Here is a 14,738-nt window from a genome sequence, read left to right on the forward strand (position 1 = left end):
AATTATGACGTATCTACCTCCGACGCAACGCTCAGTCTTTTTAGTTCCCCTCCTGACAGCGCTTGGTCGCTACCTAGTGCACAGATTCTTGTGTCCTGGCATCTTTGTAGTCGCATCTCTTCTATGACGTCATCAACCCTCTTTCGTTTTTCGATTTTTGTTATTGAAGGATCCACTCGTAATTGTGCCTGTGGTGTTGATTATTGAAATCGCGACGTAAAGACGTTTTATTTTCGAATATATGACCGCTTTTTACGTTCTATTTTCTATTTGGTTAAGATCCTTGTTTAAAAATCTAGCAAAATGTCAGACTTCGCCCACCACCCCAAGTTACTAAATTTACTTCACAATTAGGTAAAGGTTTGTTCTGAATGTAACTTAACATGGGTGTTATGTTTCATAGACCTTATACTATTGTAGGAGTTATCAAAAAATGGATATAGTTCTGTGGGACAAGATAGCAAGTCTTTAGCTCATACTATTCAAATATCCTGATCGTGTTTTAAATGATAAACAGCTATCTATAGGAGTCGTAAAGATGCGGTTATATAATTGTTTGAATATTCTTTGTTAACTGTCAAATTAGACGAGAAAATAGAATGAAAGGTGTCCTATCTTACCCCACCCTACAATATATGTATAAATTATGGTGTTGTTCATAGTAGTTGCGATCATATTGTACACTACATGGCAACATACGTACGGTAAACATGAGATGTTCCTTCACCGTCAGCTCCCCCATAAACAAATCATCTTGTTCAACGTATGCGGATATGCTGGAGATATCCGCTCCCATAGAAGCACCATTTACAAGAACCTAAGACAACCGTAGCGATAACCACTAAGTTGGGGAATCACTCAAACAAATACCAACTACCGGATACATTATTAGGTTAAGTAGCCCTACCTCTCCTGTGACATCTAGCGACTTGATTCTCCGACACGTCAAAGTATTGAGAAGGGTTGTCTTACCAGATCCGCTTGAGCCGATGACCGCGAGTAAAGAACCGGTCTTAGCATGGCCAGAAACTGAATAAAAATTGTTGTTAAAGCGTAAACAGTGAGTAATATTATAGGTAGGCTACATCATTTTTATTTTATGTGGTTGAGGTAAAAAACACAGGTAAGCGTTCTAAATAGTTACCGCCATTTAAAATATTTGCTTCTTTTTGAATAATTTTTCCACAAATATTTTTTCTTTCTTTTACCGTCGCTCTGACGTTTTTCCACGTCACAGTCACTCCTTTATTATCTTTACGCTTCGGTGACTGCAGTTCAACTGCAAATTTTAATTTATTCGGTATAAATAATAAACGTAATGTAACTTTACAATCTTTTTGTATTGAAGTTATTTACTGACATTTTTTCTAGGTACTAACCGATTTCTTTCATTTCATTTTCCTCAGTCGCGCTGCTTCCAACCTGAAGCACAATATTGGTTTAATTTCCAAGGTCAACCTCAAACTTTAATTCATTTTATTAACATAATAAAAATGGGTTTGAATCCAAAAGATTGGCACTGTGACAAAGTGGTTGGTGCGTCTCCAAGCCCATGCAGCTATGCGGGTTCGAGGCTCAATGCTGCCCTTCACTGTGCGTATGTGTCTTCGGCAAGGCACTCAATGGCAATTGCCAGTTATCTTTAATCAGTAGTGTATTAGTTGTATAAAACAAGACTCCCATTATAATGATTGTTGTTCCCCAGCCATGCAAGTTACATTCACCCGACTGTCTCAAACCAATGAAAAAATTCAAAATCAACTATTCAGTCAATTACTTCGAACCTGCTAAATTATTTGTACAAAACTGACCTGTTGTGCTGGTACTTCTGATACATAAGATAAGTTCTCCGTCATCTTTGCCACTACTTGTATGTTATTCTCGTTGGTTGCTACTGTAGTTTTTTGTTGCGCCGGTAAAAGTCGTGCAGAAGAAATAAAGTTGTAGATTTCCTGGCGTTTAAGGTATGTACTTGTTTAAATCAAATCACCGCCGTGGGCGAAAATTGTTTTAAATACCGCGATCATTGTATAGAAAAATGATTGGGTTGTTTAACTAATCATGAAAATTAAAAACAGAGAAAGTTAAAAATTGCCTAGAATAGATTTATGTATAATACCTGTTTAATCTGCAAGAACTAATATACTGTAGTGTGGGGTAAGATGGGATACTGTTATCACCTAAATCACATATTTTCTGAACGTTTTTACCAGCGCTCCTTTGAGTCACATAGGTACGGTTATATGATATAGTAAATATTCTGTGTTTACAACAAAATGTTCGAGAATGAGAATGAGAATGTCCTATCACACCCTAATATTACCACTTTAATCATTTTATCACTTTTAATTCTTTGAATATAATTTGTTTACTACCAACTGAGGTAAAATAGCATCAAAAGGTGTCCCATTTTCTCCCACCCTACTATTATATATTTGTATTTTGTAATAAACATCGAAATCTGACCTTCGTAAACGAGAGAATATGTTTTGAAGAAAAAAGCAATGAGAGGGTCACTATAGAGAAGGAGAAAAAGGTAACGATACACGGTTCTTGCATGGTTTGAAATAGTTCCTTCAATATGAACGCCATGTCTCATGTTCAAGGTAGCAGTATGGGTCCAAACGAAATGTTTTCGTCGGAGATTTGTGATTTAGAAAGTTTCATTGATAGTTACGTTGGTCCAGACATAAAGGTAGGTGTTTGTGTTATCACATACTTCGTATTTTGCAGCCTAAATTTGAGTCGGTTTTACATTTCATTTTAATCTAAAACTGCAGTTACTGCACACTATGTAAAAGTGATAAATGCTCCCTGCTCTGAAAAAGGATTGTATGGTTTAGGAGAAAGAGACCATAACCATATGCATTTTTGATGTTATGATTCATTCAAAACGTAGAATAGCTTTAACTCCTGATAATAAATTTGTACAACAAGTATTAAAGTGTAACGTTTTGTTTAAATTAAATTTTTCAGAGAACTGGGTCTTCTAACTCTGGTTCCCATGGTAACTGGTCGCGCACACATTCATATGATGAAAGTAAGTTGAAAATATAATCTTTCTTTTGTATACATGTGACTTGTAAAGGGTTGTATTGGCATGTCTCTTTACTGCTGCGACATTTTTCGTTGGTTTGAACAAGTTTAATGCATGTGTTCCATTAGTGAATATTTTTTGTCTACAATATTGATATATGTATTATATTAATGCTGTTGTTTGTAACCCAGGTCCCATAGGTTCTTACAGCAATAACCAACTTGGAGATATTGTGACATCACAAAGTACAGGGGCCGAAGTGTGGGGGAAAAAGTCTGGGTATGATGATGTTATAACCACCCTTTTGTGTTTTGACCTCATTGGTTAATTTTTAGGGGTGTGCCTTGGTCTAACCAATCAGCTGGCAGCCAAGTTCGATTCCCGCAAAATGATTGGACGAGTCACAGACCTTCAGTTCAGGTTAGGATGTAGTTTGTGTTGATTATGATAATTATAATAAAAACAAATAAAACATTTGTGTAAGTTGCACAACCAGTTATTATAATAAGTGCGAATGAGATCTGCTGGCATTTGTTTCGTGATCCTAAAAAAAACAGAATTGCTAGCCCAGAAGATCTCTTTTATACTTACAATACATACACCTGGCAGCAACAACATATACAATTTTTATTGTCAGATTCGACATTAAGTTAATTTAACGATGCTCGATGAATTTAAAAAAAAAACTCTGCTATTGTACAGGAAAGAGGGGGTTACCCTTCACCCCAACCTGACCCCTACGCTGAGTTACAACCACAATGGCAAAACATGGCGCCTCCAACATCGGGTTACAGCCAACAAAGCTATCAACAGTATCAAAACTACCGACCCCAAGCATCTGATATGAACCAGATGCAACCACCACAGTATGGTTATGAACCACAGTTCTACCAGGACCAGCATTTTATGAATCAACAACAAGATCCAAATGAAATCCAAGCCATAGTCAGTGATTTGATCCGTCAGAATAATATCAATCGGCCAAAACAAGGGTTACCTGCATGGGTGGACACTTCACGACCCCCTCCCCCTCTACCCCAACCCACCCACCATATGGAGCCAAGGATGCAGCAAGAACCCCAACTATACTACGCACAGAACTTTCAGGATCAAGAGGAAATATTACACAGTATGACATTTGAAAGAAGCGGGCAAAATCCACCAAGGCAGCAACCTACTGAGTTTCAAATGAGACAACCAAGTGATAATAATGGTGTGTATAATGTAAACAGAGGAAATGGGTTGGGAAATATGCAACCTGCAGTAAATGAACCACATTCAAGTGACCTTGTGAAAACTGGGAAACAAACAACACAAAATAAGCAGAATAATGAACAAATAGAAAACATGGCAGAAAGCAAGAAATCTGAGACAAAAAGTGGTTTGGTTCGAAGATTAAGCGATAAATATCCAAACTCTAAGCTTCGTTCATCAACGGGAAGTGAATCGAACGACACATCCATGGAGAAGTCACCCCTTAAACCCCTGGGCCCTCCTGCACAAACACAAGGTGTTAATTTCAATCGTAGGCAACAGCGCAACCACCGGAGGGCACCAAGTAACGAAGTGTTTGAGAGCGAATACGACGAGGGATGGAAAACACAGAATATTCAAGTTCACATAAATAACAAGGTAAGACTAAGATTATATTAATCATTTTAAGTTGTATGTTTTCTACCTGTTTCCTACAGGTTAGAAAAACTATGAAACCTTTTTTGAAACGTTTTCTTTCTAGTTGTTTACTTCCCTCTGTCTCCTTTCAGATTTTTCTGTTTAATTTTTATTTATTCGGGTTATAGTTTTAATATACTAATATCCTTTTACTACTTTCACTTCTCATCCCATCTTTCCATTGAAGTTACCTGGTCGTCATGTCATTTATTCTCAGGTTTAACTTGGTTTGATTTGTATGCAGTGTGCATGACTTTGTGATGTCATAATGCCTCCCTTTATTTTCCTGGGACCATGTCATGAGTGTTCAAATGTTGCTGTATTATTACCCCATCAGATTTACCTTTGTTTCTATTCTTTTTAATATGAAAAACATTACTTGGTGCCACTGTAGTCATTTATATTTAACATAGTTTTCACTTTACTACTTTACTAATTAAACAATGCATTGATTTTGCTGTGCATGTCATCCTAAAAAGTAACTTTGGATTTGTACCAATTTACATCCCTTTTTTAGACTAGTTTTTCTAAAGGTTCTATTCTATGTGGATCCTCTTCGGAGGAGCTGGAATTTAGGCCAGATCACCCCAACACCCAGACTACTTTAATATATATTAGTATTCTAAAGGGCTAAAGAGCATTTTACTTCTGTTTCTATATTGTTTTTTTGTCATCTTGCCTACAACCCCCACCTTGTAACAACAGCCACAGAATCGTCGCAGATCGAGCGCGGCTGATGAAGATAAAGATTGGAGAAGGAAGAGTGGGGATTCTCCTGATAAGGTACTCTTATATGTTTCTGGTCAATTTCACAATAAACTTTGTTATAGCCCATTTTTATTACAAACGATTTTGATATGGGTTGCAATGTTTGTATTATTGTTTCACTACAAGGGTTTCAATATGAAAACTTGTTTTCTTCCAAATACAAGAATTGTATGAATTTAATAACATTGCTATGCAGTAATTATAGATAAGAAAAAAAGACCACATGGTCCACGGGCAAACTGTTGGTCCACAGCAATAACTTAGGCTTATGCAATAATGTTTAATATCTCAAGTAAATCTGTAAATTCTTTGCCGAAATTTCCCAGCAATGATAAAGATGATATTTATTGTCATTAATCTTCATAATCTTTTAATTAGTATCCACATTAATAACAGGTTGTTCATAATGTGAAGCCACCTCATGAAGGGAGGATCGAACAAGGACCTGAATCGGTTTGTTTGATCTTCTTATTTATCTATGAAATTAAAATATTTTCTATATCCCTTTAAGGTGTTTCACTTTTTTATTCAAGCCAATGTAAACATATGTAGGGAGTTGTGAAGCTCATTTAAAGGATATAAAATGACTCATATTGTTCTTTTAAAATGCTATTATGCTTTTGAAACTCTTTAAATTAAACTTTAGCAGACTATGAACATATCTCTAGCTACAGAAAATATGCGCTTAGCCTGATTTAAATGTAAGCAGTTATAATTAGGTGACAATGGTGACATTATTCCTTGAATTATCATGGGGGTTACAGGTTTTTTATTTAATGTCTACGTTACAGCAACAAGACAGAACCAACCAAACACAACGTGGTGGGAAAAATGATAAAAAATCTCAAAATAATAAAGTAGGTACCTTGTAATTGTAACTATGACATCATAATAATGAATATGTACAGCAGGTGGAACAAAATACGAGACAGGTGGTGGCAGCACAGAGCAAGTTTAAAGTTCAATCCTGGATTGAAGGCTCAAAAGTAAATGTTATTTCTATCTTAGTGAAATATTGCTGATTTGGTTCTTGTTATTAAACAAATGCTTTTGTCCCAAAACAACAAAATTGACCAACCAGAACCCCATCTCCATTCTCTGATACGCACATGTCTATAAGTTAATTAATTAGATAAACTTTCTTGAGTAATGTACACTTTTTCTTGTTTCAAACGCTAATAATTCACGTCATTTACCACAGAGAATGTGTTACTGAGTTTCGAGAGAAATATAAAATTGAGAGTCATAGAAATAATATATTCCAGTCACATGACAACACGGCTAGCAAAGAGATCGAGAAGTTACGCATCAGTGATTCTGAGGATGACTTGCTTCGATTCATACAAATGACACAAAGTTTTGCCACGACTGAATCGAAAATGAGAGAAGTTGCCGGTGATTGTTGCTTATATTGTTTATTATGATGTCATAAAGAAGCTAAAACATAAAGGATATATAATTGATAAAAAATTAAATGATTTCTTGGATCTTGTTTATTTATCAGAATTGGAAAAATATTTCAAATTTTGTTTCATGTTTTTCAGATATACTTTGTAACAAAGCTTTAAAAAATCCAAAGTTTGGTAAAAACGCAGCGATTCTATGCTCTCGGATGTCTCATCTAATGGTACATGGGACCAAGTTTCGAAGTGTGGTGTTAAGCGTTATGCAGGTACTTTGGTTTAAAATATAATTTTAGGAAGATGTTTTTTTTCAAGAAACTAACAAAATATATTAGCAGTTTTGACCGAATTCTTTAAAAACTGTTGGGAAGCACTGATATGACATTGTCATTTTATGATAACTTGGTTCATTAACTTTATTTATGTAATTAGAACGATAATTGTAAATATATTATTGTAATAGTTAAAAGTTTAACAGTGGTCAGTAATGCTTTGCTGTCTATCTGCTTTGTTCTATTTATGACTATGACATCACAGCAGCTGTTTATTACCTCATAAGTGTGTCAATTGTGACAGTGTTAATTCATGCTTGAATTATTGTGACATAACAATAACAATTGTTAACCACAAGTTACAGCTTCTGATGTCATAATGGATACTGTAAGTTTTTAGAAGAATATTAACGAGTTTTGTTCTATAGAAATATAATAACTAACATATACACAACATTTAGGGTCATCATAAAAACAGGGATCGGTTATTTTTAACCTCGCTCCGTGGAGACACCCGGTGGTTTGGATTTGCAACATTTCTCGTCGAACTTTTTGTTATTGTTCGAACTAAAGGTAAAGAGAGGATGACGGTTCTGGTTGATCCTGTCTTCTCTACTTTGCTTCAGGTATATACTTTGGGATATTTAGTAATTGACTAATTTTATGTTTTAAAATCTTTTGATTAAATAATTCCTATAATAAATTACATGGGTCATTAAAATCAATCATTAAATATTTATTTCACTAAGCTAAATAACTGACACCTCAGGTACTTACTGGGGAGAAATCGACATCGCAACAGGTTGATTGTTTCAGGGATTTGGTGAGTTCTTATTGGTCGGTTTAAATTTATTCGACGTTGATTGGCTGAGTAAAGTATTAAATTTTAGCCATATTATTTTGTAACTTCTGCTACGACGCATGGTGTAAAGTAGTCATTGTTAGCTCTTTGTGAATTAAAAAAGTTTAGTTTATTACAACAGTTCGACTGCCATTTGGCAAGATTTCATCAGGGTTTGTTGAATTGGTATTGCCGAACGTAAACGTTGGAAGAAAACTAACATATTTTATTTCGGAAAAGTTCAAAAAGAATAATTTAACCATATTAGTCCTTCCTAATTATTGTGAGCTTATGGTTTCATAATAATGATTATTTCATCACAAACAGTTCTTTCGGTGTGCACCGGCATTAGAAGCTGAAAATCCAACACGCTTCAGTAATCTTATGTCGGAAATCCGAGATTGTTGCGTTATTTCGAAAACAATTCAAATCCGACAATCTTTGCTCCAGTGTGTGCACTTCTACGCCACCAAGTGGCAAGTTTGATGTAACTTTAGTTTCTGTGGGATGGCAGAGGAGCTTCATCGATTGTGTCGCCGGAGAGATAGTTAGATGGGGATTGAGGGATATATATACAGAGGGTCATTAATTTAAGCTGTTTTATTTGGTTAACTTTGTAAAAGTATTTTTAACTATTTATGATTAGATAAATAATATTAAAAGTTACCACAGCAATCTTTTATTAATATTTTTGCTTGATTAACAAAATCTTTTACTTTCGCATAATTTGTGCCTTGTATTTATCGATGAAATTGTTATGAAATGCATGATACACATCTATGGTGGTGGTTTCACAATAAAGTAACCTGAAAATTAAGTGAAAGTTTTTTTGTAAAGTCTAATTAAAATAGTTGTCGATGGACAGTATGTGTGAGGTGTATGAATCAACCTCCCACATCTTCATCACTATAGTGGGCATGATTAAAACTAAAAGTAGAATTCCTGATCGCTAGAAAGAACGTAAAACTACAATCAAGTAAGTTTACTCAGATATAGATAATTATTTAACATTTAGAAGAGCTTCAAATTAAGCTTCATTTTATTTTTAACTTGGATTCTGTCAACGTTTTAAACCATTTTATTTTGTTTGCGGAACGCTTCGTTTTTATTTTGATATATATATATTTTTTTACTTTGATATATTAAATCTTATATAGTGAGGAGGGAGAAGATGGGACGCCTTTTTATAATGCAATCAGAATATTTGGAAATTATGTGTTACGTCTTCCCCCACCCTACTGTATGGTATAATGTGTCCGGCGCCGTGGCATAGTGGCCAGCGTTCCTGCCTGTAACCCAGAGGTAATGGGTTCAAGGTTCGACGCTGCTACCATTGTAGGCCTATGTGTCTTTGGGCAGAACAGATGCTCCTACCCAGTGGTCACTAATGGGTTGTCCGAATTATCAGCGACACATAAAAGTCATGGTAACTCGTAAGCTGGCACGAGGTGTTAAACCCGTGTGATAACGACTGTCATTTTCCGGCCACGCGAGGATAAAGTAAGTTACCTTCATTCATTTATTTATTCATTCAATGTCGACACAATTCAGTTGTCGATCATATGAAACTGATCATTACAAAGTAACTTTACCTAATTCAAGTTCAGTTCGGGTCTACTGCGCAGTTAAAGTATTTTGGTTTGTAGTAAACGTTATTCACAACGATTCAATCAAAACAAATCGTAAACATTCAAAATTTTTGGGTGTCTTTAATTTATATACACAGCGTTAAAGTGGAATATACCATTACAAATTTGCGCATTAAAACAGGATTATTTTAAACAATTAAATTTTAATTTTTGATGTCGCCCGTGTGCTGTCGCGAAAAAAGAAAGGTTTATTTGTTGATTGTGACGTCACACCGGAGGTGCCACATGCGCGAATGATGCAACGCTGGATCACGATTCTTGCTTGAGTCGTTTGTGTCTGGTTTTGTTGCCGTGGTTGTCGAGGAAGCATTAAGATACGGAAGGAAGATGGAAATGGTAGAAAAAGACAAGATGGTTGGTGCTAAAGGAGACGGTAACAACGAAAAGGTGAAATATATAAATATTAAAACGTAATGCTAAAATTAATATATATATATACTATACATTATACATATATGATTTTATATTTTTTGCTTAGCGATTTTTGTCTGTGTTTTGTGCGTGGTTTTTAAAGTGTTCTAAATTATTTAACGTTTTATATTTTGTTGTCAAATTGTTTAACATTTTAAAGATTTCAAAACTTTGGTAATTGAAAGTGCACATACATACGTCTTTATATTGTAATCCAACAGTTTTTTATTGGTTTAGCAATTCCAGCACGTTTTGTAATAAGTGGGTCTCTGGGTTTAAATTTTGTACAATGGTTTTTGTTTGTGCAGGGCGTTGAAAGCAGCACAGAAAGTTTTAAATTAAAACGAACGATCACTGTTGTAAATGGAGTTGGAATTATTGTGGGTAAGTTTATTAGGTAATGGACTGGAAAATATACCCTTGTAATAATTTAGGGCAAACAAGACCATCTAGAATAGCCCCCAAATAATTTTTTAGGTTTGAGTAAAAATATCCTCGCAAAAAAAACTTTCAAATCTAGGCTAGATATGTTGAAAAATTTGGGAAAATATGAAATGTAGATTTTGTTTTTGGTGGAAACTTGAATGGCTCATCCATGGTTGCTACTCTCATGTTGTTGCAGTAACTACCTGACTTTGTTTGGTTTGTTATCAGAATCTCTTTTTAAATTCACTTAGCTTGACGTTACTTACAAAACAAAACCCTAAACTTTGTGTAGGGTGTTTATTCATAAAAAATTGTCATCTTCAGCCCTTTATAATTTTAACTGTATATGTGGTATTTATATTTATTCCTTATTTAAAATTCAATGATATTGCCACCATTCAAACAACCAGTATCTATTAGGCCAATCGTAAAAGATGACATCACAATCTTATTTATGACAACTTATTTATGACACAGGAAACATCATTGGTTCTGGAATTTTTGTTTCTCCAAAAGGAGTTTTACAAGAAACAGGTTCCACTGGAATGGCCCTCATAGTGTGGGCGTTATGTGGAGTGTTTTCCACTATCGGTGCTCTCTGTTACGCAGAACTCGGGACCACAATCCTTGAATCTGGCGGCGACTACGCTTATATATTACAAATATTTGGGGCATTGTTGGCATTTTTAAGGTATATATATATATATGTTTTTTTTTTATAATTTTTTACCAAAAGTAATTCATGTTTAAACAAGTGTGAGAAAATATATATGAACCATGTGATATCAGCAAGTAAGAAAATGGCGTCCATCTTGTTTCTCACATGTTTGCCTTTAGACCGTTGATTTTCACAAATCAAAACTATCTGTTGTTTCCAATATTTAGTTACACAAATGACAATCGTACCACCCACGTTCTAACACACTTGGTATGTCAAAAGCTGGCAAAGTCATTATGTAGCTTACATCAACATGACTACATGAAATATGACCCCTGGTTATAAATACTGAAACTGCTCCGTCATGTGAAGTCATTCATTTGTTCTTCAAGTGTTGGGTTACTAATACATATATTCTGTAAAACAAAACATTCTGGTTTCCGATTATAATTTCCTGTTCTTCAATTTCCAAGCAATGTTTTAGCACCAAATCAAAAGCAGTTATGCAAGATTTTTAAAATTTAAGTGTTTAAACTTAATTTTTAAAATGGATGAAGGAATAATGGTTTAAATAATGTACCTCTGCTTTTAGTGCTTCAACCTTAACACATATTGTTTCATGCATATTTCATGAAGTAAGTTGGATAATTCTACCCCACACAGGTTATGGATAGCGGTTCTTATCATCTACCCAACCAACCAAGCTATTATAGCTCTCACATTCGCTAAATATGTGACGTTTCCATTTTTTGAGACATGTGACTCTCCAGATGCTGCAGTAAGGTTACTAGCAGCTGTCTGTATAGGTGAGGTCTTAATGGTTTTATTGGATGTTTGTGCCAATTAAATTTGACCATTTCTGACTATCCACGGCAATATTTTGACAAGATTGGGTGTTAGATATGACCGCATGTTAATTGTGCTGTAACAAGCTTGTCTAATCTAACACAAAGGATGAGTGTTTCCGTTTCCGATATATCAGATTACCTTCTAAGACTTCGGCCTAATCTCTTAGCTTTTTCAAATCCAGACAAATTTTGTTTAAAGTACTTCTAGAGCTTGTTGCAGTTTTGCAAGCAACCAATGGATCTGTATCCTTATCAGTATATTTTGATAAGCTAATCTCACGCTGTATGTTACTGGTTAATGTACATAGCTAACTAGTTATATGGCATTAGTAACTTGACATTGAAGTAAATCTGAATCATGGTTTGCCCTTGTACTTGATATCACATTTAATTCAGATAGAGCGCAATGATCCAAGCCAGTGGGCTTATAACACAACAAGCTATATTGCAAATTTAATACTGTAACAACATAATTTACACTTACAAAGCAGACTTTTTTATTTCAAGTTTTTCTATTTCAAGAATTTATTTTCTAATTGACTTCATTAGGCTACTTACTTATCAGTTAAATATTATTTCATTCCCCAGTGATTCTTACTTGGGTGAATTGCCGTAGCGTAAGATGGGCAACAAGGGTTCAAGACTTCTTCACGGCAGCAAAACTAATGGCATTGGTCATAATTATAATTGCTGGATTCATTCAAATATTCAAAGGTAAGGTTCGTGTTACAAACATTTGTATAACAAGTTAACAACAACATTAGAAGTTTAACAATATCATGTTTAAGTTTATAAATTATAGGTGCATTACTGTTTTTCATCACTAGTGTATTTTTTTCTATTTGTACTTATTACAAACTGATTCAACATACAACAGTAAAGTGTACACACATTTCTATGCTGTTTAATCTACATGTTACACTAAAAGTTCAGCTAAAAGCCTTTTATAAGTTTGATGTTCAATTACTTAGTTACTAAACTTTGAATAAAAAATGAACGAAGATTTACATATGTGTTGCATTGATATAAGTCGCTAGATTTCAAATCTTGGCAAGCCAATTGTCGAGGACAAACTCAGTTGATTGTTGTTTCCTGTCAAGACTGAAATGTTATGAATACTGGACAGTTAGGCATGTTTGATCAATTGAATGGTTGGTTGTCGCTGGGTTGCAAATTAGCATTTCAAAATTTGTCAGCCGTATTTCCGTACATGGTGTGTAAGCATATGTGAGCGTGAATTTGTTGCATTTTGTTAGCACATCCTCAACTGTTCTGTCTAAATCAAATTTACAGTGTTATCCATTAACACTAGCAAATGTTTAATTTTAACACAAATGGATAATAGTTTCAAAATTTTGTTTAGTTTAAAACTAATAGGAACTGTTCTAGAAAATTTTTGTTAATCTGAACAGTGAACACTGTAAACAGTAAATACAAAAGCTGCAATCATTTAATGCATTTTGTTGTTACTTATACCCTTTTTGCATGGTCACTTTTATGCGCGTAAGTACTCGCATATTTTCTCGTAAAAGCAAAGTTAACACGCATAACGTCATAAGCGTTTGCGAGTAAATATGCGAGTACTTACGCGCATAAAAGTGACCATGCAAAAAGGATATGTGAGTACCATGGTACATGTACAGAGCTGTTGTGTATTTGTGAATATAATTCAAGTGGTAAAGTACCAACTAATACAACAACTTGTTGTAACAGAAGAACCTCACTGTGCTCTTTGTATTTTATAATATATATATATATTAGTATATCACAAATTTACAAATAAAGTTTTTTCATTACAGTCTGCACTCTGCAGTATCATTGCATGAATAATTAAATTAGAATAATAAATCAATTGTTGTCATAAAGACAAAGGTTATTTGCATGTGGATTAAGCCAAGCAGGATTTATCATGGTTGACCATTAGTCTGAAGCCTAAATGGTCTATGCTAATTATAATATAATTTAATTTAGGCAACTGGGATAGTTTGGCATAATTCTAGTTTTCCTGTTTCTTCTTTCCATTAGAATGTACCATCATTTAAAATACAAAACAGCAAAATAACAAACAATAAAACAGTAGATAAATAAACCATGTTTGAATTACATGGTCTTTATTGAAAGTTAACCAAAAGTTATAAAGAGGCAAAATTTTTATACCACACCTAAATATATATATATGTATGATCCTTTTTTGTATTTTAACAATTTGGGCCTTTGATCATTTTTCAAAGTAACCCCTTTAATGTCCAACAATGCTTTACCCAAAGTTGTTATATAGCAATATTTGCCAGCCCACGTTTTTTCAAGATAATCTCTTAATTGGAGGATTATGGAAAATAAATGCAGGGTTTCGTCTTACTTGACTGCTTTAGTGCAACCAAGTTGAATTCAACCAACAAAGTGGTAAACAACTATCTGAATGTTGAATTCAATATTTTCCATTATTTTGAACAAACATAAATATCCTATATTCTGTCCACTAGGTGAAGCACCGAGTCTTGATCCGTCAAAATCGTTTGTTCCCGTCGGCAACAAAACTCCAAAACCGGAAGGAATCGCTGTTGCCGCTTATCAGGGATTCTTCGCTTACGCTGGCTGGTAGGTTGGGGTGACATGGGTTCGCTTATAAGGGATTCTAAACATATGGCTTGGGACAGGCGCCATAACCTTTAATTTTTTTAAAGTTTGGAGTGTTAAATGCAGTTAAAATCAAAGTTATCAAATCTCATTGAATATTCTAGTGAATACTGTATA

General features: G+C 34.4%; 3 protein-coding genes across 6 annotated transcripts in view; 2 read left to right on the forward strand and 1 right to left on the reverse strand.

Moving 5' to 3' along the window:
- The window catches only part of LOC100184074 (protein white-like), a 9,966-nt gene extending 8,008 nt beyond the window's left edge, over positions 1 to 1,958 (reverse strand). The window contains exons 1-6 of the mRNA XM_026836817.1: positions 1,812 to 1,958; positions 1,380 to 1,422; positions 1,145 to 1,279; positions 908 to 1,029; positions 704 to 817; positions 18 to 188 (exon numbers count right to left, since the gene is read on the reverse strand). Coding sequence (XP_026692618.1) covers positions 18 to 188; positions 704 to 817; positions 908 to 1,029; positions 1,145 to 1,279; positions 1,380 to 1,422; positions 1,812 to 1,856 — 630 coding nt within the window. The 5' untranslated portion in view covers positions 1,857 to 1,958. The remainder of the gene's footprint in view (positions 1 to 17; positions 189 to 703; positions 818 to 907; positions 1,030 to 1,144; positions 1,280 to 1,379; positions 1,423 to 1,811) is intronic.
- Positions 1,959 to 2,437: 479 nt separating this feature from the next.
- On the forward strand, positions 2,438 to 8,800 carry LOC100181696 (CBP80/20-dependent translation initiation factor). 4 transcript variants are annotated; one of them, XM_026836814.1, is made up of 16 exons: positions 2,438 to 2,536; positions 2,607 to 2,695; positions 2,977 to 3,040; positions 3,229 to 3,316; positions 3,373 to 3,457; positions 3,740 to 4,669; positions 4,896 to 4,925; positions 5,414 to 5,491; positions 5,873 to 5,929; positions 6,268 to 6,333; positions 6,385 to 6,462; positions 6,742 to 6,871; positions 7,021 to 7,148; positions 7,613 to 7,777; positions 7,921 to 7,974; positions 8,320 to 8,797. In XM_026836814.1, exons 2-16 carry the CDS (start codon positions 2,615 to 2,617, stop codon positions 8,476 to 8,478), a joined length of 2,193 nt encoding a protein of 730 aa, XP_026692615.1. In that variant the 5' UTR covers positions 2,438 to 2,536; positions 2,607 to 2,614; the 3' UTR covers positions 8,479 to 8,797. The 4 variants fall into 4 exon arrangements, with proteins under 4 accessions (XP_026692615.1, XP_026692614.1, XP_018669733.1 ...); XM_026836813.1 differs by having other exon boundaries at positions 2,536 to 2,695; positions 8,320 to 8,800; XM_018814188.2 differs by having other exon boundaries at positions 2,536 to 2,695; positions 6,388 to 6,462.
- A 1,037-nt stretch (positions 8,801 to 9,837) lies between these two features.
- The window catches only part of LOC100176239 (large neutral amino acids transporter small subunit 2), a 9,214-nt gene continuing 4,313 nt past the window's right edge, over positions 9,838 to 14,738 (forward strand). The window contains exons 1-6 of the mRNA XM_002131077.5: positions 9,838 to 10,028; positions 10,361 to 10,436; positions 10,956 to 11,169; positions 11,800 to 11,942; positions 12,573 to 12,698; positions 14,468 to 14,582. Coding sequence (XP_002131113.1) covers positions 9,969 to 10,028; positions 10,361 to 10,436; positions 10,956 to 11,169; positions 11,800 to 11,942; positions 12,573 to 12,698; positions 14,468 to 14,582 — 734 coding nt within the window. The 5' untranslated portion in view covers positions 9,838 to 9,968. The remainder of the gene's footprint in view (positions 10,029 to 10,360; positions 10,437 to 10,955; positions 11,170 to 11,799; positions 11,943 to 12,572; positions 12,699 to 14,467; positions 14,583 to 14,738) is intronic.

This window comes from Ciona intestinalis, chromosome 11 (genome assembly GCF_000224145.3).
Source record: "Ciona intestinalis chromosome 11, KH, whole genome shotgun sequence".
Taxonomy (NCBI): domain Eukaryota; kingdom Metazoa; phylum Chordata; class Ascidiacea; order Phlebobranchia; family Cionidae; genus Ciona; species Ciona intestinalis.